The sequence below is a fragment of the Sus scrofa genome, chromosome 15 (assembly GCF_054392235.1).
Source record: "Sus scrofa isolate SSC_HxYL_T2T_F1_AM1 chromosome 15, Sscrofa_HxYL_maternal_Yorkshire_Landrace_v2.0, whole genome shotgun sequence".
NCBI classification, from domain to species: Eukaryota; Metazoa; Chordata; class Mammalia; order Artiodactyla; family Suidae; genus Sus; species Sus scrofa.
Window position 1 is genome coordinate 132,671,005 of NC_139397.1, and position 26,569 is coordinate 132,697,573.

General features: G+C 40.8%; 1 protein-coding gene across 2 annotated transcripts in view; it reads right to left on the reverse strand.

Annotated features, from left to right (window-relative positions):
• Positions 1-1,224: 1,224 nt before the first annotated feature.
• PECR (peroxisomal trans-2-enoyl-CoA reductase) overlaps positions 1,225-26,569 on the reverse strand; it is a 38,999-nt gene continuing 13,654 nt past the window's right edge. Inside the window, exons 4-8 of one of the 2 annotated variants that reach the window (XM_021075117.2) lie at positions 24,662-24,743; positions 17,511-17,607; positions 12,145-12,255; positions 6,016-6,127; positions 1,225-2,197 (exon numbers count right to left, since the gene is read on the reverse strand). In XM_021075117.2, coding sequence (XP_020930776.1) covers positions 2,112-2,197; positions 6,016-6,127; positions 12,145-12,255; positions 17,511-17,607; positions 24,662-24,743 — 488 coding nt within the window. In that variant the 3' untranslated portion in view covers positions 1,225-2,111. The remainder of the gene's footprint in view (positions 2,198-6,015; positions 6,128-12,144; positions 12,256-17,510; positions 17,608-24,661; positions 24,744-26,569) is intronic. The other variant, XM_084999049.1, reaches the window with a different exon arrangement.

Sequence of the window (26,569 nt, forward strand, 5' to 3'; positions counted from 1 at the left end):
CTCTGCTTAATTTTTATTTTATATTGGAGTGTAGCTGATTTACAATGTTGTGTTAGTTTCAGGTGTACAGCAAAGTAATTCGGTTATACATATACACATATCCATTCTTTTTTCAGATTCTTTCCCCATAACAGAATATTGAGTAGAATACCCTGTGCTCTACAGTAGGTCATTGTTGATTATCTATTTTATATATAGTAGTATGCATATGTTAATCCCAAACTCCTAATTTATCTCTCTCCGCCCCCAACCCCCTTTTCCCCTTTGGTAACCATAAGTTTTCAAAGTTTGACATGAGGTAATTTGAAAGGCAAGCCCTGCTTTTTCCATCTCCAGGACCAACCTGTGCTGGAGCCACCCAGCTCCCTACCATGGCTTATAATTCTTAGGAGCTGTGACATTATTGCCTCCAGAAGGCCACTGTTAAATTGTTGTCTAGGAGGAAAAGAAGATTCCTGATCTTTCCACATTCACAACGTGGGCACAACATTTAAGTGAGCCTGGGCGACCTGCCCTTGAGCAAACCTGAGCGTGAATGCCCCCTTTCGAGGCACACCCAAAACATCTCATTAGCCTTGTCCTAGTCCCCACCTACTTGGGAGGCTGATAAAATGGCAGATTCTGGGATTCCCACCCTAGAGCTTTGCAAATCTTATACTTCAAACTGAGTATTACTGACAAAGAAAGAAACGACTTGACTTTAAGAGGGAATAAGTCAATTTAAAGAGGTTTAATTTATTAAGTAAAAAAAATAAACCTATGTAATTTGTAGATGGTATTTTAGAAATCGGGATAACTGCCAGAAAGGATCAATTGAAGGCAGAATACTGAACCCTAATACATTTGCGTATATATACACACACATATATATTTTGCCTTTTAAGGCCACACCTGCGGCATATGGAGGTTCCCAGGCTAGGGGTAGAATCGGAGCTGTAGCTGCCGGCCTATGCCACAGTCACAGCAATGCTGGATCTGAGCCTCATCTTTGACCTACACCACAGCTCACGGTAACACCAGATCCTTAACCCACTGAGAAAGGCCAGGGATCAAACCCGCATCCTCATGAATCCTAGTTGGGTTCGTTAACCACTGAGCCATGACGGGAACTCCACTTTTGCATATATTTTAATTAAAAAAATTTTTGCACGCAAAAGGAGAAAGATGGAGAAAAGGAAACATTTTGGATAAGAAATCGAGACACATATCAAGCACTGCAAAAAGTACTCCTTAGGACTTTATTTTTCTTTTCAGTTAAGAGGACTTACACAGATTTGACTTCGTGAACAAATCATACCTCAATTATCACATACAGTTTTATTAATCCAAAAGTGCCACCAGTGAGTCATGGTATATTTCTGCTGTAAAAATCAAATGATGCCACAATAGATTTATTGCCTACCTTTATAATTAAATATTCAAATCTTTTGGGAGATGATGGTACCTCTGTCATTAATTTGAAATTATTTCACTTTTCAAATACCTTTCTTAGAATTAAAAAAAGCACAACGCATGTTGATTTCTATTGCTAAAATTTTTTTTTGGTGGGGCCGCACCCACATCATGTGGAGGTTCCCAGGCTAGGGATCGAACAAGAGCTGTAGCTGCTGACCTACAGCCACAGCAACGCCAGATACGAGCCACATCTGCAACTTACACCACAGTTCATGGCAATGCTGGATTCTTAACCCACTGAGCAGAACCAGAGATTGAACCCACATCCTCATGGATATTAGTCGGGTTCATCAACCACTGAACTACGTCAGGAACTCCCATTCATCAAAAATGTTTCTGATCACAAGTTGAAGGGCATTGGTTGGGACTTAAAAATGCATTTATTGATCCTCTTGTGGCAAGGTGGGTTAAGGATCCCAGCATTGTCACTATAGTGGCTCGGGTCACTGCTGTGGCACAGTTTTGTTCCCTGGCCTGGGGAACGTCCACATGCCACAGGCGTGGCCAAAAGAAAATGCATTTATTTTAGCAAGAGTTTTTGCATAGTTGTAATTGATAATATTAAAAAAGCAAATTAAGTTCCCATAAAGTACAGAAGTACATGCTCAAGATGTTAAGGCACTTGGGGACAAAGGACACTTCCATGTTTCCTTAGCTTAGAGCTTGGCTCTCTTCTTGTAAGACTCCTTCATCCTTTTGACAACTGAAAGGTCCCCCGCTCCTTCAGGCCAGTTGTCATGATCTGTTAAGTAAGTGGAAAACCTCAGGTCAGATGCAAATTTATGAACCCCATTAGTCCTCTTAGTTTCCACCAAATCCTTTTGTTATTTTCCCTGGTTCACCTCTTTCCTCAGCAAGAAACATAAATTACTGGGACAAATGGCAAAGGTTTTGAGAAAAACTTCAATTTGAATCCCACCCCCATGACTTAGTAGCTTTTGTAGAAGTTACTTCTACAGATTTGGAGAAGTTGCTCTTTCTGAGCCTCAGTTTCCACATCTATTAAAAGGGTAACAACACATAGGTTTTAAAGTTGTAAGAGTAAATGGCATCCCTATATATGGCACTGGACATATGCAGAGAGTCTTACTTCCTTAACAGTAATAATTTCTAGGGAGTTCCCGTTGTGGCGCAGTGGTTAACGAATCCGACTAGGAACCATGAGGTTGCGGGTTCGATCCCTGCCCTTGCTCGGTGGGTTAACGATCCGGCGTTGCCATGAGCTGTGGTGTAGGTTGCAGACGCGGCTCGGATCCCGCGTTGCTGTGGCTCTGGCGTAGGCCGGTGGCTACAGCTCCGATTCGACCCCTGGCCTGGGAACCTCCATATGCTGCGGGAGCAGCCCAAAGAAATAGCAAAAAAAAAAAAAAAAAAAAAAAAGTAATACTTTCTAAAGTATGTTTACTTTGTTTCATTTTTTAAATTTTTTTTTGTCTTTTTAGGGCTGTACCTGAAGCATATGGAAGATCCCAGGCTAGGGGTCAAATTGGAGCTGCAAGCAGCCAGCCTATACCACAGCCACAGCCAAGCTGCATCTGTGACCTACGGGCAATGCTGTGGGATCCTTAACCCACTGAATGAGGCCAGGGATCGAACATGCGTTCTCATGGATACTAGTTGGGTTTGTTTCTGCTGAGTCACATGGGGGACTCCTAAAATATACTTACTTTGTACCAGACACTTAGAGTTGAGCCCCCAGCATCCTGTCTCCCATCTCCTTTCTCCAAAAGCCTCAGTTTCCATTTAGAAATCTATAAGGTTCTGGGGAAGTGACCCTACTCAGATCACTGACAGATCTGAGTCATAAGTGCATGCTGCTCCCCTGACTGGGATTATTTGTTGAGGGTGGACATTTGCATCAGCTGGTCCCAAGCAGAGGAGATCTCAGAATTTGGTTAGAAATGCTAAAACAAAATCATCCTCTCCCCTCTGCCTCTTTCCAGCTGGAACTGAACAAAGGACTGTGTAGCTTCAGAAATGGCAGGCAGTAGTCCTGCAACTAACAAAGTCCATCTTAAGATACAGCCAACATCATAGCGGCAAAAACAGAGGGAAAAGAAAAAAATGCCCTTGATGAGATCACTGGGCGGCAGACTCAGGTCTCACCTGCGTTTCAATTATTCCAGTCAACAAATTCCTTCGAGGTTTAGGCCAGTTTGAGTTGTAACTAAAACCATCCTATGTGACACAAGACTTTAAATGTGCATGAACGAATTTAATCCTCCCAACACCTTTTGAGATGAATACTATATGGAACCTCACTTTATAAAAAAAGAAAATGGAGGCTTATAGAAATTAATTTTTCCAAGAACATGAGCTAAAAGATGGATGTGGCTGCTTTCTTCAAAAACTTTAAAAATGTTTTTTGTACTGGTAAAAAAAAAAGCAGTGTTAGAATTTCAAAAGAAAATAATTTCACTAGAGGCCTGGAGATGCAGCCACCTCTAGTTTTTTCCCCTTTGTAAAGGAAAAAACAACGTACCTCACTTTATTTATTTTTTTTGGGGGGGTGTTTCTTTTTTTTTATTACTCAAATGAATTTATCACATCTGTAGTTGTATAATGATCATAACAATCTAATTTCACAGGATTTCCATCCCACAGCCCCAATGTACCTCACTTTAACAAATACTGACTCAGGAGCTCCCGTGTGGCTCAGTGGGTTAAGAACCTGATGAGTATCCATGAGGGAGCAGGTTCGATCCCTGGCCTCACTCAATGGGTTGAGGACTTGGTGTTGCTGCAGGCTTCGGCATAGGTTGCATATGCTACTCAGATCTAATGTTGCTGTGGCTGTGGTGTAAGCCAGCAGCTGCAGCTCTGACTCAACTCCCAGCCTGGCAACTTCCACATGCCGCAGATGGATGTGGCTCTAAAAAGAAAACAAATACAAACTCAACTCTACTGGTGAGGCAAGTGGAAAAATTCTCCCCCACCCTCACTACTTTCAATACTATCAGAAAACAATATTGCAGGACCACAGAGGCATTTCTGTATTTCCAAATGAGATCCTTAAAACCATGGTGTCTTAGGGACATCACCACACTGGGTTATTAGCAAAGAAATATATGGAAAGGGAAAATAATAAGTAAAATTACAGTCCAAAAGAATCAGTGGTTAATGAAAAGAAGGTCTGAAGCTTTGATGAGACTATTACCACCTGAAAGAGGAGGTTGAAAAGAGGAGGTCCCTGATGTGAAATTCAAATACGCATGTTACATCAACCATATTGCAGTTCTTCAGTAGCCATTTAATCGACTATCTTTAGCAACGGTTTGGATATGTTTGGACTTTATAACTTTTTCTACATTTTGGGAGTGATTGGCTTGGACATGCCTTTTTCAACTTTTTTTTTTTTTTTTGGTCTTTTTGTTTTCTCTAGGGCTGCACCCTCGGCATATGGAGGTTCCCAGGCTAGGGGTCTAAAACGGAGCCATTAGTGACCAGCCTACCCCAGAACCACAGCAACAGAGGATCCTAGCCGCATCTGCGACCTACGCCACAGCTCATGGCAATGCCATATTCTTAACCCATTGAGCAAGGCCAGGGATCGAACCTGCAACCTCATGGTTCCTAGTCAGATTCATTAACCACTGAGCCACACCGGGAACTCTGGACATGCCTTCTAATGTCCATGCATTTGTTTTGTCATTTGTGAAATTAGAATACTGGACTTCTTTTTTTAGGACCTTTCCAAGTCTAAAGTTCTACAGTCTATAGTCATGAAATAGACACACACACACACACAAAATCTGTGTGTAATATCTACCCTTGCTTGAGCCTTATAAAACAACTGTTTTGTACACCAAAAATGAATGACTACAGCAAATGTATATGGTTTCACTCAATCTATAACCCAAAGAGAGTGTAAAATAGCAACATCCAACCCTGCCTCACCTAACAGGTCTGATCTGCTGCTCAGATATACAAGAGATTTACTGGAAGAACAAAAAGATAGTAAATCTTAAAAGTATGGCATCTTCTTGCTTCTGTTCTATCTCTTCCTTGTACATATCTTCTACTCATATTAAGAATATTTTTCAAAATTAAAATGCTACCAACTTATGCATATATAATGTCTTTAATGTGTAAACCATTGTGCTATAATAAAGGTACTGAGGTATTTTCTGTAAGAACATTGCCTTTAAAAATTATGTAACTATAGGAGTTCCCGTCATGGCGCAGTGGTTAATGAATCCGACTAGGAACCATGAGGTTGTGGGTTCGGTCCCTGGCCTTGCTCAGTGGGTTAACGACCTGGCGTTGCCATGAGCTGTGGTGTAGGTTGCAGATGCGGCTTGGATCCCTCGTTGCTGTGGCTCTGGCATAGGCCGATGGCTACAGCTCCGATTGAACCCCTAGCCTGGGAACCTCCATATGCCGTGGGAGCGGCCCAAGAAATGCCAAAAAAAAAAAAAATTATGTAACTATAAACATTTTGGACATTTTTGATGTTCTACAAAACAAAACTCTTATCTCTTAAGCACCTAAAGAAATTTTGAAAACCTGAGCATGAAAATGTGTGCAAAGTTAGTGACTGCTCTTTTCTTGACTGTTTACCTGCTATCTCAAAGCCTTGCAGATTCAGAGATTGGCCTCCATCCACATCCACCACCTGTCCAGTGATAAACGAAGCTGCCGGAGATAGCAGGAAGCACACCAAGGGGGAGATCTGGGAACAGAAGCACAGACACGCATACAAAAAGTCAGATACTCCTCATTTGGGGCTGCTTCTCACTCCAAATAAACGCACCTGAAAATTCAGGACTGTGACATGAATTCCACAGCCTAGAATAGCAGTCTGAGTGCCCTACAATCTGACGGTACAGAGACAGCTGCCTTTTCTATTTGAGCATCATTAAACTCAGGCACATGACTAGGGTGTAGGCAAGACAGGAGAGCCTTGGACAGGGTCAAACCAACCCCACAAGGTACAGTGGCTCCAAGTGAACGCAGTGCTCAGTCTCTGCTCTCTTCCATCTCAAGCAATGCAGTTCCTTCCACACGCTTGTTGACAACACCACCACATGCCTTTTACAGTTTTCTCCCTGAAATAGTCACTGTGTCTGTTTAACAGTAAACTAGCATTCTAGTTTGTTCAATTCATCATCCTTTCAGGCCAAAAGCCCAGCAACTCAGAGCCCAGCAACTCAGGAGCCCTCTACCAGAGGGAGTTCAGAATCCCACTGTAGCCCCCCCAAACCCCATTCAGACAGGGAATTGATGAGTTCAACCACATCTACTCCCCAAACCAAAGAGAGAGACAGAACTTAACTTCACTAATGTGAAGGACCTCTCCTATGAGGGTCGTGGCACAGGCAGAGTTTCTGAAAAGAGTGATCTTAAACCCCTGCATTAGAATCCCTAGGGATGCTTCCTAAAACTCCAGATTCAGAGACCCTACCTGAGATCCTCTGAATTCTAAGCTCTGGGATGGGGGCTCCAGAATCTGCCATCATATCAGGCTGCCAAGCAGGGCTGGGACAAGGGTGAGACTAATGAGGCACTTGGGGTGCAACAAGTCGAGGGGGCACTCACTGTGGGGGCAGACCCTGCACCTGTGCAACCCTGAGAGTGAACGGGTCCTAAAATATTGTGTGTGTGCCTTGCTTGCCTCAGCCTAGTGCTGGTTCTGAACAGAGCACTATAGTGTGTGTGTTTACGTGGCTGTGCCTCTTTGAGACTCCGAGACCCTGAAGGGCAGCACATCCTTCTCTCCATCCTTGTGTCCCCAGCAGCTAGTACAGGATGGCATTGTCTAAAATGGAGGCCATAGCCACATGGCACAACCAAATCTTTCCATCTGGCTAGTCTGAACCGAGATGTGCTTTAAGTATAAAAATACACACCAGATTCTGAAGACTTGGTATGGAAAGAAGAATGTAAAATATCACATTAACAACTTGTATCATGATCACAGGTTAAAACGACATATTGGGTTAAATAAAAATATTTTAAAAACTAATTTCACCTATTTTAAAAACTTTTCTTAATATGGTTATTAGAAAGTTTAAAATGATGTGACCGTTACTACATTTTTTTGGACAGAGCTGGTACAGAATTAATAATTTATGGCTGAGTAATATTCCATTGTATATATGTACCACATTTTTTTCATTCATTCATCTGTCAGTGGACATTTAGGTTATTTCCATGTCATGGCTATTGTGAATAGTGCTGCTATAAACACAAGGGTGCATGTATCTTTCTGAATTATAGCTTTGTCTGGATATATGCCCAGGAGTGGGACTGCTGGATCATATAGTAGTTCTAGAGACATGGATGAAATTAGAGATGATCATACTAAGTGAAGTAAGCCAGGCAGAGAAGGACAAATACCATATGATATCACTTACATGTGGGATCTAAAATATGGCACAAATCAACCTATTGATAAAATAGAAACAGACTCATAGACATAGAGAACAGAATTGCGGTTGCCGGAGGGAGGGGAGGGAGTGGGATGGACTGGGAGTTGGGGGTTAGTACATGCAAACTATTATAGTTAGAATGGATAAACAACAAGGTCCTACTGTATAGCACAGGATGCTATATCCAATCTCCTGGGATAGACCACGATGGAAAATAATATTTTAAAAAAAATGAACGTATATATTTTGTTTCAAACATTGAGTGGTGGCCCCATACTTTGACATTGTTTAGCATAAAATAATGTTGAAATAAATGTTTACAGAGTGAAGGAATCGCATCACTTGCCCCCAAATAAAGGGATTTTTTTCATTGCCTTGCTTCCAATACAGTGTTTTGCCAATGGACGAGGCACTAATAAATAACACTGAATTGAAATGAAACTATCTGCCAGGTAAAAGACATAAATATTCACGATGCCTGACTTACTTTTGGAGCTCAACATGGAGCTAAACTGAACTAATAAAATTTTTATAATTATCAGATAAGGAAAGATTATAATACCCTCAGATAGATTCTTCTAAACTTTCACTTTAATGGAATACATTTGATGGATAAACTTGAAGTACTAAGTCATTAACAGGCATTTTAGTATCAATCAATAAACACTACTAGAACAGAGCAACTTGGATCCACTTTAAATATGTGGGAAACACCTTTTAGCTCCATTATTTATTTTCACCTCTGTTTATTAAAGATCACAGAGTTTTTTGGTTTTTTTTTAGCTGTGCCCACAGCATTGCAAATTCCTGGGCCAGGGATTGAACTCAAGTCACTGCAGTTGACAATGCTGGATCCTCAACTTACTGAGCCACACAGAAACTCCTGTTTCATTTTCAAAGGTCCATTAGGAGCAGTAAAAATTATGAAAAAATACTAATCTTGACTATTAGGTACACATCTTTTTATATCATGTGTGATGAGTGGGAATTGCACCTTCAGCTCTTCTGCTGCCTATGGAAGTGTAAGGGTTACCCAAGGAGAAGAACATGTGCTTGAGTTGCAAACTGAACTAGTCACTTTTTTCATAAAACACCAGTTTTTTACTTGAAAGGATGACTGACAAACTGCAGTTATTTGCACATGGGTATTTGGCACAGACTTTTTTTTTCAAAAATGAACAAAGAGATAGTCTCTTCAAGCAGCTGGAAACAACTGATGGTATTTGCTGTCAATGACAAGATTTGAGCTTTCAAGTGAAGACTGGAATTTTGGAAAACTGATACATGTCACTATGAGCTTGGCAGTTTCCTAATGCTAGATTTTTTTTTTTTTTTTTTTTTTTTTTTTTTGCTTTTTGGGGCCACACCCACAGCATAGAGAGGTTCCCAGACTAGGGATCTAATCGGAGCTACAGCTGCTGGCCTACACCACAGCCAGAGCCATGTGGAATCCAAGCTGCTTCTGCACCTACACCACAGCTCATGGCAATACTGGATCCTTTACTCACTGAGCGAGGCCAGTCGGATTCGTTTCAGCTGAGCCACAACAGGAACTCCTAGTGCTAGATTTTTTTTTGACAAGATCGGTGGTGATATTAACAAATGGGAATCTTTTGATATTGCATAATAAATTCTGTCAACATTTAGAAGATGGCTGTAATTCAGTGAACCAATATTTTCCAAATATACCAAGGTCCAATGTTACAAAATCATCTATGGGGAAAGATCCAGTAAACGTGCAAGAAATATCAAGGGATTTTAATGTAACAGAGTACAAGATGTTCACTGACATGGTTTCAGATTCCACATTGCAACTATCTCTTAAGAAAACTGTTGAAGTTCCCGTCATGGCTCAGCGGTTAACGAATCTGACTAGCATCCATGAGGACACGGGTTCAATCCCTGACCTTGCTCAGTGGGTTAAGGATCTGGCATTGCTGTGAGCTGTGTTTAGGTCTCAGACGTGGCTTGGATCCTGCGTTGCCGTGGCTGTGGAGTGGGCTGGCAGGTACAGCTCCGATTAGACCCCTAGCCTGGGAATCTCCATATGTCACAAGGGCGGCCCTGGAAAAAAAAAAAAAAAAAACATGTCACCTGGTAGTTCCCACTGTGGCACAGCAGGTTAAGGATCTGATGTTGTCTCTGCAGCAGCCTGGGTCGCTGCTGAGACTCGAATTTGACTCCCAGCCCAGCGCAGCAGGGTAAGGATCCTGGGTTGCCTTAAGGATGCTGGGTTGCCACAGCTGCGGCATAAGTTGTGGCTGTGGCTCAGCCTGGATTTGATCCCTGGCCTGGGAACTTCCATATGCTGCATATGTGGCCAAAAAAGAAAAGAAAAGAAAAGAAAAAAAGAAACTGCCATGAAGAATATCCACAATTATCTGAAAAAGCTATTAAAATGTTGCTCCCTTTCCCAATTATCCATCTGCATGAAGCAAGATTTTCCACACATGCTTTGATAACAAATTGCAATGGGGAGTTCCCGCTGTGGCACAGTGGAAACGGTTCTGACTGGTGCCCGTGAGGATGTGGGCTCAATCCCTGGCCTCGCTCAGTGGGTTAAGGATCCAGAGTTGCTGTGAGCTGTGGCGTAAGTCACAGACGCAGCTCAGATCCCGCATTGCTGTGGCTTTGGTGTAGGCTGGCAGCTGTAGCTCCAGTTCGACCCCTAGGCGAGGAACTTCCATATGTTTCGGGTGTGGCTATAAAAAGCAAAAAAATAAAATAAAATAAAATAACATATTGCAACAGATTGAATGTAGAAGCAGATGCGAAAGTTCTGCTGTTTTCTATTAAGCCATACATTTTTCTTTTGGCCACACCCACATCATGTGGAAGTTTCTGGACCAGGGATGGAACCTGTGCCACAGCAGCAACCCAAGCCACAGAAGTGACAATGCCAGATCCTAAACCCACTGAGTCATCAGGGAAATCTTATTAAGCCATATGTTAAAGAGCTTGGTATCACAACATTGTAAATCAACTGTAACTCTACACAACTTTTTTTTAAGAGTTAAAAAAAAAAAAAAGACTGGTAAACATGCAATACAAATGTAAAAAAAATTGTTTGCTTTTGTATTTTATTTTATTTATTTATTTATTTTTGTCTTTTCTAGGGCCGCTCCTGCGGCATATGGAGGTTCCCAGGATAGGGGTCTAATCGGAGCTGTAGCTGCCACCGGCACAGCAACTCGGGATCCAAGCCACGTCTGCGACCTACACCACAGCTCACGGCAACGCCGGATCCTTAATCCACTGAACGAGGCCGGGTCGAACCCGCAACCTCATGGCTCCTAGTCGGATTTGTTAACCACTGAGCCACGACGGGAACTCCTGCTTTTGTATTTTAAAGTGTAGCTATTTTTCATTAAAATGTTCATAGCATGTAATGCCTTTATTAAGGTTACTTTAAATGATTTCATAAATAGTTCTTAAATTTCTGAATTTCAATTTTTAATACAGTAAATATAGACAGTGTAGTTCATAAAAGTGTTCTATTCAAAATAAAAATTTAACCAGATCATTCCCTTAATTAAAATTCTTTAAAATCCGTCTTAGTTTTCAGAATTAAAAATCCAAACACCTTGCTTAAAACAGTTCATTAAAGAGTTCCTGTTGTGGCTCAGTGGAAATGAATCTGACTAGTATCCCTGAGAACGCAGGTTTGATTCTCGTGGCCTCACTCAGTGGGTTAAGGATCTCACTTTGCCATGAGCTGGGGTATAGGTTGCAGATTCAGCTCAGATCTGGCATTGCTGTGGCTATAGCATAGGCCACTGGCTACAGCTCTGATTCAACCCCTAGCTGGGGAAACCTCCATATGCTGTGGGTGTGGCCCTAAAGAGACAAAATATAAATAAATAAAACAGTTCAAAATATTTAACAGTATCTTTTAAAATTTAACATGCAAGTCTATTTTATTTCATTTTTAACTTTTTTGGCCATGCCTGCAGTACACATGCAGAAGTTCCTAGGCCAGGGATTGAACCTGAGCTGCGATAGTGGCAACACCAAATACTTAACCACTAGGCCACCATTTTGTTTGTGATAAAACAAAGTAGCAAAAAGTGCAATGAAACAATAAATACATGCTTCTCTTAATACACCCTATATTCCCCTCTGAATAAACTGCTTCGAGTATTCAAAGCACCACAGGGATCGTATTCCCTAGAGCCAGAAAGCACTAGGGAAATGGTTTGATGGCAGGTGAGCACTCTTCTCTATTAGACAACTAGACTGCAAAAAGGACACCAAAATGCTACAAATCTCTGAAGCATTAATCAGGGTAATTCAAATCAACACTAGAAGTACACATTACCTCCTCAGGAACTCCAAGTCTCTTAGCCGGGATTTTCTCATAAAACCCTTCAAATAAGACTTGTCCTGCAGGACCATAGTTGTCAGAAGCAGTCTGAGAATAAACACTTCCCTATGTTGAAAAATAAAAGAACAAAATAAAGTATATAAAATTAAATTTTAACTGTAAAGACATCAAGGCAGTCTGTCATCCAATATCAACAATTAGGTGGTTTAAGTTTAAAACAGAAACATTAACATCTTTTTGTTTGTTTGTTGTTGTTTTGTGGGTTTCTGTTTGTTTGTTTTTTAGGGCCATACATACAGCATATGGAAATTCCAGGAGTTCCCGTCATGGCACAGTGGTTAACGAATCCGAATAGGAACTATGAGGTTGAGGGTTTGGTCCCTGCCCTTGCTCAGTGGGTTAAGGATCCGGCGTTGCCGTGAGCTGTGGTGTAGGTTGCAGACGAGGCTCGGATCCCCCGTTGCTGTGGCTCTGGCGTAGGTTGGTGGCTACAGCTCCGATTCAACCCCTAGCCTGGGAACCTCCATATGCCACAGGAGCGGCCCAAGAAATAGCAAAAAGACAAAAAAAAAAAAAAAAAAAAAAAAGAAATTCCAGGCAAGGGGTCTAATCTCAGCTGCAACTGCTGGCCTACACCACAGCCACAGCAATGTGGTATCTGAGCTGTGGTGTACATACCTACACCACAGCTCACAGAAACAGTGGATCCTTAACTCACTGATCGAGGCCAGGGATTGAACCTGTGTCCTCACTGTGGCAGTACTGGAGCCACAGTGGGCACTCCAAAAAGTTAACATTTCTTTTTTTAATTAATTAATTTTTAATTACTCAATGAATTTTATTATATTTATAGTTGTACAATGATCATCACAACCCAATTTTATAGCATTTCCATCCCAAATCACCAGCCCATCCTCTAACCTGTCTCCTTTGGAAACCATAAGTTTTTCAAAGTCTGTGAGTCAGTATCTGATCTGCAAAGAAGTTCACTGTGTCCTTTTTTAAAGATTCCATATGTAGGAGTTCCTGTCATGGCACAGTGGTTAACGAATCCGACTAGGAACCAGGAGGCTGCTCAGTAGGTTAAGGATCCGGCGTTGCGTTGCCGTGAACTGTGGTGTAGGTTGCGGATGTGGCTCGGATCCCGAGTTGCTGTGGCCCTGGTGCAGGCCAGCGGCTATAGCTCTGATTGGACCCCTAGCCTCGGAACTTCCATATGCCGTGGGAGCGGCCCTAGAAAAGACAAAAAGACAAAAAAAAAAAAAAAAGATTCCATATGTAAGTGATAGCATATGACGTTAGTGTCTCACTCTCTAACTTCACTTAGCATGATACTTTCTAGGTCCATCCATGTTGCTGCAAATGCCGTTATTTCTTTCCTTTTAATGGCGAATATTCCATTTTCTTTATCAACTCCTCTGTTGATGGACATTTATGTTGCTTCCATGTCTTGGCTATTGTATATGGTGCTGCAGTGAACATGGGAGTACATGCATCTTTCGAGTCATGGTTTTCTCTGGATAGATGCCCAGGAGTGGGATTGCTGGATCCAGTGGTAATTCTATGTTTAGTTTTCTGAGGAATCTCCATCCTGTTTTCCACAGTGGTTGCACCAATTTACATTCCCACCAAAAGTGTAATAGAGTTCCCTTTTTTCCACACCCTCTACAGCATTTATTGTTTGTACACTTTTTGATGATGGCCAGCCTGTCTGGTATAAAGTGGTACCTCATAGTGGTTTTGATTTGCATTTCTCTAATAATGAGTGATGTCGAATATCTTTTCTTGTGTTTTTTGGCCATCTGTATGTCTTCTTTGGAGAAATGTCTGTTTAGATCTTCTGCCCATTTTTTGATGGGGTTGTTTGTTTTCTTGGTAATGAGCTGCAGGAGGTGTTTATAAATTTTGGAGATTAATTCCTTGTCAGTCGCTTCATTTGCAAATATTTTCTCCCAATCTGTGGGTTGCCTTTTCGTTTTGTTTAGGGTTTCCTTTGCTGAGCAAAAACTTTTAAGTTTAATTAAATTCTATTTGTTTATTTTTGCTTTTATTGCCATTCCTCTAGGAGGTGGATCTGAGAAGATATTGCTGTGGTTTATGTCTGAGAGTGTTTGGCCTATGTTTTCTTCTAAGAGTTTTATAGTATCTGGTTTTATATTTAGGTCTTTAATCCATTTTGAGTTTATTTTTCTGTATGGTGTTAGAGAGTGTTCCTTTTTTTTAAAATTTTTTTTGCTTTTTAGGGCCTCACCCTCGGCATATGGAGGTTCCCAGGCTAGGGGTCCAGTCAGAGCTACACTGCCAGCCTACACCACAGCCACAGCAACTCCAGACCTGAGCCACATCTGTGACCTAGACCAGAGTTCACAGCAACACCAGACCCTTAACCTACTGAGTGAAGTCAGGGATCGAAAACGCCACCTCATGGTTCCTAGTCAGATTTGTTTCTGCTGTGTCATGATGGGGACTCCTGGTGTTAAGAGTGCTCTAATTTCATTCTTTTACATATAGCTGTCCAGTTATCCAAGCACCACTTATTGAAGAGGCTGTCTCTTCTCCATTGTATATTCTTGCCTGCTTTGTTATAGATTAGTTGACTGTAGGTGCATGGGTTTAATTCTGGGCTTTCTATCCTGTTCCACTGATCTATATTTCTGTCTTTGTACCAGTGCCATACAGCTTTGATGACTATAGCTTTGTGGTACAGTCTGAAGTCAGGGAGCCTGATTCTGCCAGCTCCGTCTTTTTTTTTTTCGGGATAGCTTTGGCTATTCTGGATCTTTGGTGCTTCCAAACACACTTCAAAATATTTTTTTCTATTTCTGTGAAAAATTTCCTTGGTAATTTGATCAGTATTACACTGAAACTATAGACTGCATTGGGTAGTATAGTCATTTTGACAACTCTGAGTCTTCCAATCCAAGAGCATGATATGTCTTTATATTTGTGTCATCTTTGTGTCTTAGTTTTCAGAGTACAGGTCTTTTGTCTCTTTAGGTAGGTTTATTCCTAGGTATTTGATTTTTTTTTTTGATGTGTTGGTAAATGGGATTGTTTCTGCAATTTTTCTTTCTAATCTTCCATTGTTCGTATATAGAAATGCAGTCAATTTCTGTATGTTAATTTTGTATCTTGTGACTTTGCCAAATTCATTGATGAGCTCTAACAGTGTTCTGGTAGCATCATTAGGATTTTCTAGGTATCGTATCATGTCATCTGCAAGTAATGATAGTTTTACTTCTTCCTTTCCAATTTGGATTCCTTTTTTTTTCTTTTTCTTCTCTGATTGCTGTGGCTAGGACTTCCAAAACTATGTTGAATAGTAGTGGCAAGAGTGGACATCCTTATCATATTCCTGATCTCAGTGGGAATTCTTTCAGCTTTTCACCATTGAGAATGATGTTAGCTCTGGGTTTGTCATATATGGCCTTTACTATTTTGAGGTAAGTTCCCTCCATGCCCACTTTCTAAAGGGTTTTTATCAGAAATGGGTGTTGGATTTTGTCAAAAGCTTTGTCTGCTTCTGTTGAGCGGATCATATGTTTTGTTTTGTTTTGTTTTTTGTCTTTTTGCCATTTCTTGGGCCACTCCCACAGCATGTGGAGGTTCCTAGGCTAGGGGTCGAATCAGAGCTGTAGCTGCCGGTCTATACCAGAGCCATAGCAATGCGGGATCTGAGCCATGTAACACCAGATCCTTAACCCACTGAGCAAGGCCAGGGATCGAACCTACAACCTCATGGTTCCTAGTCAGATTCATTAACCACTGGGCCACAATGGGAACTCCCATATGGTTTTTATTCTTCAGTTTGTTAATGTGGTGTATCACACTGATTGATTTGCAGATACTGAAGAATCTTTGCATCCCTGGGATAAATCCCACTTGATCATGATGTACAATCCTTTCAATGTATTGTTGGTTTTGGTTTGTTTACATTGTGTAATCTCCTCTCCTACTGTCTTGATGCGGCCTCCTCTTCCAGAGTAGGTTATTTTTTTTGATAGTTTGCAGTCTATTTGGTTGAAGGTTGTTCAGCAGTTGGTTGTAATTTTTTTGTTTTTATGAGAGAAGGTGAGCTCCAGTCCTTCTACTCCAGCATCTTAATCCCGTCTCCCAAAAAATTAACATTAGAAATGAAGTACAGTCAAAGAAGCACAAAGAAGTACAGTCAACCACTATTACAAATGGGTTTTCTGAATCCTCCCCTCCCCTTAATGACCAGCCAAGCTCTGGATTTTTTCATAAAAGACTTGGTTTCTGAAAGCATAATCAAATGAGCAGATTGGAGAGACACTTAGTTGGGAACAGTGGAAAAGGGGAGTCTATTTGCTCCTCCATTAAAACGTCCCTGTTTCACATCAGAAAACCATACTATGGTTAAAAGACCTGGAAATGTTCCTAATACTTTCATGATTTTTTCACCTGGAAATAAATTGCAAGTAAAACATTTAAATCCAATATAAATAAACTAAATTTTAATTGTTTAAGAATTCTATTATTTTTATTTTTTATTTTTTTTTAGGGCCGCATTCATGGCATCCGGAGGTTTCCAGGCTAGGGGTCGAAGCAGAGCTGTAGCCACTGGTCTACGCCAGAGCCAGAGCAATGCAGGATCCAAGCCATGTCTTCAACCTATGCCACAGCTCACCACAATGTCAGATCCTTAACCCTCTGAGTGAGGCCAGGGATTGAACCCGAGTTCTCATGGATGCTAGTTGGGTTCGCTCACTGCTGAGCCATGACAGGAACTCCCAAGAATTATTTTAATTTGCTTTCAGTAGCCTTCAAGGGTTTATAAAGCCAAAAACATTACTCAAAAATTGTTTAACACAGTAAAAAGCTATTTGTTACTGTTTTATAACTACAACACAGGTTATTCATAGCAGGGAGGGAGGCAGGAGGAGTAAAAGTAAGATGAGAAAATCTGGCAGTATTAATTACTTCAAACAATACTGGGGTAGTATGCTGGTTTCCAACTCAACAATTTTTTTTGGTTTTTTTTTTTTTAGGGCTTCACAGTGGCATATGGAGGTTCCCAGGGTAGGGGTCAAATCAGAACTACACCTGCCAGCCTACATCACAGCCACAGCAACTCGGGATCCAAGCTGCGTCTGGACCTACACCACAGCTCACGGCAATGAGGGATCCCCGACTCACTGAGCCAGGCCAGGGATTGAACCTGCATCCTCATGGATACTAGTTGGATTCATTTCCTCTGCACCACAACAGGAACTCCTTTATCTATTTTTAAAAGCCAATCTTTTCTAGTATACCTGTGTACTAATACATAAATCAATCCACACAATTGGAATCAGAAGAGCACAATCTGTCAACAGCCTTCATATTGAACATTTACTTACAGGGGCAACACAATTGATCCTTATTCCACTGTTGGCCCATTCCAGAGCTAAGGATTTGGTGAGGTTGCAAACACCTTCTCTGGCAGCTCCGCTATGCCTTTTAAATACAAAATACAAACATTACAGTCAACCTCTGCTAAGTATGTTTTGAAGTAACTAAACTGACAGGTGTACCCATGACCTGTCAGAGCCCCCACGAAGACATTCTTGTTATGAGCCCCTGTCTGAACAGTAAGAAAGAACAAGATCCTTCAATATTAAAGCCAAACCACAGTTATCCGACAAACAAATCTCATATAAGTCAAGGCCCACACAAGATTCCCCAAATCACCATGTGCACAAGAGGAATATTTTTTTTCTTCTTTTTATTGCCACACTTGTGGCATATGGAAGTTCCTGTTCTAGGGATCAGATCAGAGCTGCAGCTGCACAGCAACGCCAGATCCGAGCTGCATCTGAGACTTATACTGAACTTGCAGAAATACAGGATCCCTAACCCACTGAGCAAGCACAGGGAACAAACCTGTGTCCTCGAGGACACTATGTTGGGTTCTTAACCTGCTGAGCCACAGCGAGAACTCCTTAGACGAATATTTTGAAGAGCTTTTTACTATGGAAGAAAACATATTGGTAATTTTGAGGGTTATAAATGTGGTTGTTTTTAAAATCAATTTTAGATAATAAGGGATATGACGTTCCTATGTCAGGCTAGAAATAGTATCAGCAGAATGTCTAGACATACCAACATTTAAGTAAATTTTAATATATATTTCCAGAGAAGAGGTTCAAAGTATTTAGATCTGCATCCACATGGTACAGAAGGTACAGGCATACGATGGCTTAGATATTAGGGTCTAATTCCAAGGCCCTGAGAAGCAAGTATTTGAGATCTAGAGCTGTATCCACTCTCCCCTAGAGTACCTGCAGAGCCCAACGTTCCTGCAGAAAGTCCACCTCCCCCCCTCCCCTCCGTGGTATCTGTAGGACCCCAGGCAGAAACCAACCACTCCATCTGCTAGAATCACCTGAGCTATCCCATCACCATCAAATGTGGCCACCACTCGTGCCACTACACCATCCAACAGTTCTGGGTGGATTTACAGGACAAGTTTCCTTGCCCTGTTGCCACCAGTGCTAGAAGGATGCCTTCTGGAACAACACCCAGGGGGGCAGGATGACTGAAGGGTGAACACACGGCTCCACACCACCAGGAGCAAGAGGCAGTTACAGAACGGATGTGCTTATGCAGGAAGCACAGTCCAGCCCCGCCCCTTCCTGTGAGAAGACCTAGCAGCGTCTGTCCCCTTGTATGCAGTGCCCCCCCACCCCATCCCTGGGGCCACCATGTGATATCCCACCTCTCATCCCAGGAAAAGGCTCAGCAGTGATATGGAGCCCCTAAAGAAGAAAGTGGCGGATGTTCAGAAACAAATAGCCTCCCAAGAAAGAAAACACCTAGAATTGAGAGGTAGAGAGAGAGAGGTGGAAATTACTCTCTGAATTTGAGCACCTGGACCAGTTTGTAGACTGTGGGCAAGAGGCAGCTGAAGGGAGTTCCTGTCATGGTTCAATGGTTAACAAACCTGACTAGTATCCATGAGGCCACAGGTTCGATCCCTGGCCTTGCTCAGTGGGTTAAGGATCTGGAGCTGGGGTGTAGGTCGCAGATGCCGTTCGGATCCTGCATCGCTGTGGGTGTGGTGCAGGCCAGCAGCTGTAGCTCTGATTTGACTCCTAGCCTGGGAATCTCCATGTGCCGTGGGTGCAACCCTAGAAAGACAAAAAAAGAAAAAAGGCAGGTAAAGCAGAGCCAAATATGCCACCCAAAGTAGGCTATGCTGCTATATTGATTATTTTTAGCTGTAGGCACTCAAAAACCAGCAAATGCAGAAAGAAGCTTTCTCTGAACTCCCGTTTGCTGCCTAAAGAATTCAATTGTCCATATCCCCTCCCTGGGAGTCTCATCACCCAGGAAAGGTTGACTGCTGTCACAGGAGAGAAGACCTGACATCAACATCGCATCCAGACAAACTTTGTCACAAACTACCCCACCTCCCTCCCATCCATTATTCAAAGGGCCCATTCAGCTTTCCTAAAAATCATATGCTTCCCTCCCCCCAGAAGCCTATATCCCCTCCCCTCTTCCCTATTAAGACAGTATTCAATCCTGAATTCTAAGCCATGGCAGGCAGTTACTGACTTTTCCCTGGGTATCTCCCATGTATATATGAGGTAGACATGTGAATAAATTTCTATTTGTTTTTTTTCTTGTGCATCTGTCTCTTATTACAAGGGTCTCAGAGAAGAGCTCAGAAGGGCAGAAGGAAAATTATTTTCCCTCCCCTACGCAGTTCTCCCAAGGTTAGTGGATGAAGGGAAGGACATGTAATAGAAACTCCGTGCAAACACAATGGCGTTTTCAGACTACCTTTCTACACTCAACTAAAGACGCTGGCAGATCACTCTTGATAGAACACGATAGAAGATAATACAAGAAAAAGAATGTATGTGTATGTATAACTGGGTCACTTTGCTGTACAGCAGAAATTGACAGAACATTGTAAATCAACTCTAATAAAATTTTTTTTAATAAATAACTTATCAAAAAAAGGAAGTCGGCAGAGAAGAATGTGCTGTCAGCAGTGAAAATGCCAGTGGATGTCAAGACCATCATGGCAGATGTGAAAGCCTCAAAACCCCAGCTATCTGGTCCTTCCGGTTAGGGGAGGAAAGATGCCGTCTTCCCCTATAGCATCCAGCACTGCAGAAAATTATACAGAAATTCAAAGTTACTCTGGATCTTGAAACAGCCCATCTTAATCTGTCTCTAAGGATAAAAAAATAAATAAAAATAAAAATCTGTGACATTTGTGAAGAAAAAGCAGAGAGTGTATCGGAATCCAGAGATTTGGGGCTTATGCAGCAATCCTGGGTTCTGAAGGATTTGATTTCAGCTGGCATTATTAGCAGGTCCAGGTGGATGAGATGCCTGAATAGACCACGGGGTTTGTAAACTTCCTTTCCAGGAAGGGCAAGTGACTCCCATCAAAACAGAACAGACGGTGGACAATTGGCTGTAGGATGGTGACTATGTCATGCAAGACACTGCTCAAGTCCCTCTTCTTCTAAAGCAAAAGCCAAGAGAGAAGGAAGGGCATTTATCTGGATGACAATTCTGTGAGATTTCATTTTACCATTTGAATAGCAAGTCTCACAAACATTCACTGATTTTCTGAAATACAAAGGCCCTATTTCTGTATCAGATGTGATCTGAAATGTCTTACAATCTCTGCTAGAAGAGACTATGAGCAATAAACTACCTTAAAAGCTGTCACACTGCTTCCTTTTCTTTCTGTAATTTATGAATAGGAGGCAGAATTAATATTCAACTCTCAGTGAATCTAGTCTTAACAAGTTTTTTAAATGTCTCTAGGACTTAAACATATTTTAAAAAAATCATATATATATGTTCTTTTCCATCTGGCTTCTTCCACTCAGAATAATTACTTTGAGATTTATCCACATTGCTGCATGATCAATAGTCCATTCCTCTTTATTTTTGAGCATTAGTACATTATGCAGATACGTGATTATTTATTCATTCACTCGCTGACAGGCATCTGAGTCATGAATTCTCTCTCCATGGGCAATATGAATTGCTTTTTGGCCCATTTCTTGCCCTTGTAATTATTGACAATATCCCAAAAGATCAGCAAGTCAGTCTAAACTCCTTTGTACAGATCGTAATGTAAAGCAAACTAGTCTTAGATGACACTGAAAGTGTCAAAAAGTGATCAGAACCCCAGAGAAACATGTGCAAAGACAGCAATACAGTTCAAACACACACAAGAGTTACCCAGGTTGCCCTTCAACAAATGAAAAGAGGATCCACGTAATACCATTTTTTCCCTTAGTTTTTTTTCTTTTTTTTTTTTTTTTTTTTCTTTCAACAGACACACCTGCAGCATATGTAAGTTCCCAGACTAGGGGTCAAATCCCAGCTGCAGCTGCCACCTACACCATAGCCACGGCAACTCTGGATCAGAGCTGCCTCTGCGACTTACGCTGCAGTTTACAGCAATGCCGGATCCTGAACCCACTGATAGAGGCCAGGGATTGAACCCACATCCTCCCAGAGACAACGTCAGGTTCTTAACCTACTGAGCCACAACAGGAAATCTTGAGATACCACTTCTTGCCCATGAGAGTTGTCCAGAAGTTGACAGGACACATTTTTTCTGAGGCTGTGGGGAACAGGCACTCTCATTCATTGCTGATGGCAGTGCACAAGGGAAAGAAACTGGAAATGCCTAATAGTATACATTTACCCTTCACCTATTCCTGAAGATACACCTCCACAAGTATGAAGCAAGTTTCTACAGTGTTATTCATCAAATAATTCTTTGTAATAGTGAAACACAGAAACATAAATGACTATCAAATTTGAGACAATGTGTGCCTTTGAAATGATGAGTTTGAAAAATCTGTGCTTCCTATGATATACGCAAAAAATTAACAGTAATAATGATAATAATAAACATATATAGAGAGAAATCATGGTTGCGGTGTAAGAGCCTTTTTATGGAAGAACATCAGCTAAAAAACATAGAATTATGAAATCAGAAATGTCAACAATTTCACACCCCCAGCGTAATAAGTAATTCAGGTAAGGGTCAACGATGGTTGGTAAAATCACGATGGCCAACAGAACACTAACAGAGTACCAAAACAGCATCCTCCATATTACTTATTAATTATAAAGGAATTAAGATCACTACCTTAATTAACAGGTTATGTCTGGGATAAAAAGAGTATAGAGGACTCAACCTTCTACACTTGTTTGTTTATTTAAACTAGCATGAGGTGGCTCAGACATGCAATAATAGCACAAAATTAAACTAGCATATATTGTTTTTTAACACTAAGATAGGTTCACTTCATAAAAACAGAAATCCTATGTTGGAAATTTTTTTTTTTTTGTCTTTTTTTTTTAGGGCCACACCACGGCATATGGAGGTTCCCAGGCTAGGGGTCTAATTGGAGCTACAGCTGCCAGTCTACGCCACAGCCACAGCAATGCCAGATCCGAGCCAAGTCTGTGACCTACACCACAGCTCGTGGCAACACTGGATCCTTAACCCCCTGAGCGAGGCCAGGGATGGAACCCACAACCTTATGGTTCCTAGCCAGATTCGTTTCCGCTGCGCCACGACAGGAACTCCCATATGTTGGAATTTTTTTTTTTTTAATTTTAATTTAAAAATGGAAGGGAGGGAGTTCCCACTGTAGCACAGCAGAAACAAATCCAACTAGTATCGATGATGAGGGTTTGATTCCTGGCCTTGCTCAGTGGGTTAAGGGTCTGGCATTGCTGTGAGCTGTGGTGTATGTAGGTTGCAAACACTGCGAGAACCCCGAGTTGCTGTGGCTGTGACTGTGGCGTAGGCTGGCAGCTACAGCTCTGAATCGACCCCTAGCCTGGGAACCTTCATCTGCCATGGGTGCGGCTCTAAAAAGACAAAAAAAAAAAAAAGACACACACACAAAAATCAGCAAAATACATTCTTTAAAAAAAAAAAGACTTTTTTTTTGTCTTTTTGCTATTTCTTTGGGCCGCTCCCATGGCATATGGAGGTTCCCAGGCTAGGGGTCGAATCGGAGCTGTAGCCACCGGCCTACGCCAGAGCCACAGCAACACAGGATCCGAGCCGCGCCTGCAACCTACACCACAGCTCATGGCAACGCCGGATCCTTAACCCACTGAGCAAGGCCAGGAACCGAACCCGCAACCTCACAGTTCCTAGTCGGATTCGTTAACCACTGCGCCACGACGGGAACTCCGGGGAAAAAAAAAAAAAAAAAAAAAAAAAAACAGACTTTTAAACTAGTAGTTTAACTTGTGGTTTTCAAGTACCTTCCCAATATACTGTTTTTGAACTTTTCTATTTGAATGGATTTAAGACTACTATGAAAGAATATGCTGAGCCAGGAGGCCAAATGAGTTCCTTGATCTCCTTTCTTTTAAAAAAAAAAAAAATCAGTTTCCAAAGTAGAAATTTATCAAAATCAGAATAAGAGACAAATATGTCAAATTACATTATGGCTTAACAATTTATCAGCAGTTTGTTTAAAACTGAATGGGTATATCCAATGTTCAAATCTAAATGAGCATAAATCAGTTTCATTTCCACACTTTAACAAAAAAGATGTCTCTAGCCACATTTACTTAACATCTGGATTAGGATCGCCAGATAAAATACATGACATTCAGTTAAATTTTAATTTCTAGACACAACAAATAATTTTTTTTTAATAGCTTCACAGTCAGCATATGAAAGTTCCCCGGCCAGGAATCAAATCCGAGCCACAGCTGTGGCCTACACCAACTGATGCTGAGCTACCCCACAGCTGTGACAATGCCAGGTCCTTTAACCCACTGCACCGAGCCAGGGATCGAAACCAAGCCTCCACAGCAACCCAGCCCCTGCAGTCAGATTCTTAACCCATGCACCACGGCAGGGAACTAGAGACAACAAGTAATTTTTAGCAGAAGTATGCCCCATGCAATATTTGAGACATACTTAAAATAAACAATTATTTAACTGGGCATCCTGTGTGTTTCATTTTCTTGGAAAATCTAGTAATCCTAATATGAACAGTAATACTTTAGAAGTACATTTTAAAGTTCAATGAAGGAAATGCTGGCTTTCCCTTATGGCCTCCAGCAATAAAGGAAATGCTAACTCTGGAGATCACAACTCATTAAAAGGATTAATTATCTTTTTTTTTTTTTTTTTTTTTTTTTTTTTTGTCTTTTCTAGGGCCGCACCTGCGGTATATGGAGGTTCCCAAGCTAGGGGTCTAATCGAAGCTGTAGTGGCTGGCCTACACCAGAGCCACAGCAACTCAGGATCTGAGCAGCGTCTGTGACCTACAATACAGCTCACGGTAACGCTGGATCTTTGACCCACTGAGCGAGGCCATGGATGGAACCTGCAACCTCATGGTTCCCAGTCAGGTTCATTAACCACTGAGCCACACCGGGAACTCCGGATTAATTATCTTGATTTCAGAAATTTTCCCTACCCTACCACCCCATATTCAGAAGACAAACCCAAAGATATAGGAAGAAAATATATAAAAGTACTTACGCCATATGCGGATTTCCATTTTTAGTAGTAAGAATGATATTGACAATAGATCCTCCATGATTTTTCATCCAGGCCTTATAAACTGCAGGGTACAGACAAATGAAAGTCTTATTAAATAGTGTCCTTTCCCCAATCCTCTATTCTAGCATGCTACTTATTTGAAATTTGAAATTTTTTAATTTATATTTTCTTTTTATAAAAATACCAATTGAGGTACAATTTACATATCAAAACATTTAATTTTATGTATATGATTTAGTGATTTTAAGTAAATAAATGAATTGTGCAATTATCACCACAATTCAGTTTTAGAACACTTCTATCACCCCTAAAAGTCCTTTTGTGCCTATGTGCAGCTCAGCCCATCCCCAAGCAAACACTCATCTATTTTCTGTTTCTATAGATTTGCCCTTACTGAATATTTCATAAAAATGGAATCATACAACATTTGGTTATTTGTGTCTTGCTTTCTTTCACTCAGAATAATGTCTGTGAGGTTCATCCATTGTATAACATGTACCAATAGTTACTCTTTATTGCTGAATACTATTCCGGTGTGTGCACACGCCATATTTTATCCACTCACCAACTGATGAACGACTGGATTGCTTCCACTTCTGGGTGATTATGAATACAAGCCTTTGTATGGACACACATTTTAATTTCTCTTAGGTAATTAACTAGGAGTGGAACTGTCAGGTCACATGGTAACCCTATGTTTAAATTTTTAAGAAACTGCCTGATTGTTTTTCAAAGTATTTCCTCCATTTTAGATTCCCACCAGAAATGCATGAGGGTTCCAGTTTCTCCTACCATTATTGTCCGACTTTTTGATTAAAGCTATTCTTGTGGGTATAGAGTGGTATCTTAGGTTTTGATTGACATTTTTTTTTTTTTTTGGCCACACCTGCAGCAAGCGGAAGTTCCCAGGTCAAGGATCAAACCTTCACCACAGCAGTGACAATGTCGAGTCCTTAACTGCTTGGCCACCAGGAAACTCCTTGGTTTGCATTTTTTAAAATGACTACTGGTATTAAGAATCTTCTCATGTGCTTCTTCGCCACTCATAAATCTTATTTGGAGAAATACCTACTCAAATCTTTTGCCCATTCTTAACTGGGTAGATTTCATTTTGTTAAATTATAAGTGTTCTTTGTATATTCTGTACAAGTCTTTTATCAGATATGTGATTTGGAAACCTTTTCTCCCAGTCTGTGGCTTATCTTTTAATTTGCCCAATGATGACAAACCATAATGGAAAAGAATATGAAAAAGAATATATATATATATATGTATAATTGAATCATCTTTGCTCTGTATAGCAGAAATTAACACAACATTGTAAATCAATCATACTTCAATAAATTAAAAAAATACTTTATTGCTTAAAAAGTGTTAACTATCACCTGAGCCTCAGAGAGTCATCATCTTTTTGCAACAGTAACATCAAAAATCACTGATCATAAATCATCATAACAAATATAATAGTGAAAAAGTTTAAAATATTGCAACAATTACCAAAATATGACACAAAGTGAGCAAGTGCTGTTAGAAAAATAGTGCTGATAGATTTGCTCAAAGTGCAATACAGCAAAACAGAATAAAATGAGGTATGCCTATACTGGAGTTCATCGTGATATTATTTCTTTTTCATACATTCAAGAGTTTTCAAAAAATAAACTTGGAGAAAAAATTCTTATATCAGTAAAATGAATAATTAAAGGCTTTAGGAAAGTCCAAATTCCCGTAATTCATATGTGGATTTTCCCACAATTCTTTAATGATAACATATTATGTCAAAGCGTACAAGCTAAAAAAAACCCTGGGACATCAGGGCACTCATGATGTAAATCATTTTAATTACATAAATAATACATGCCCATGTTAGAAAAACAGAAAAAGCAGATA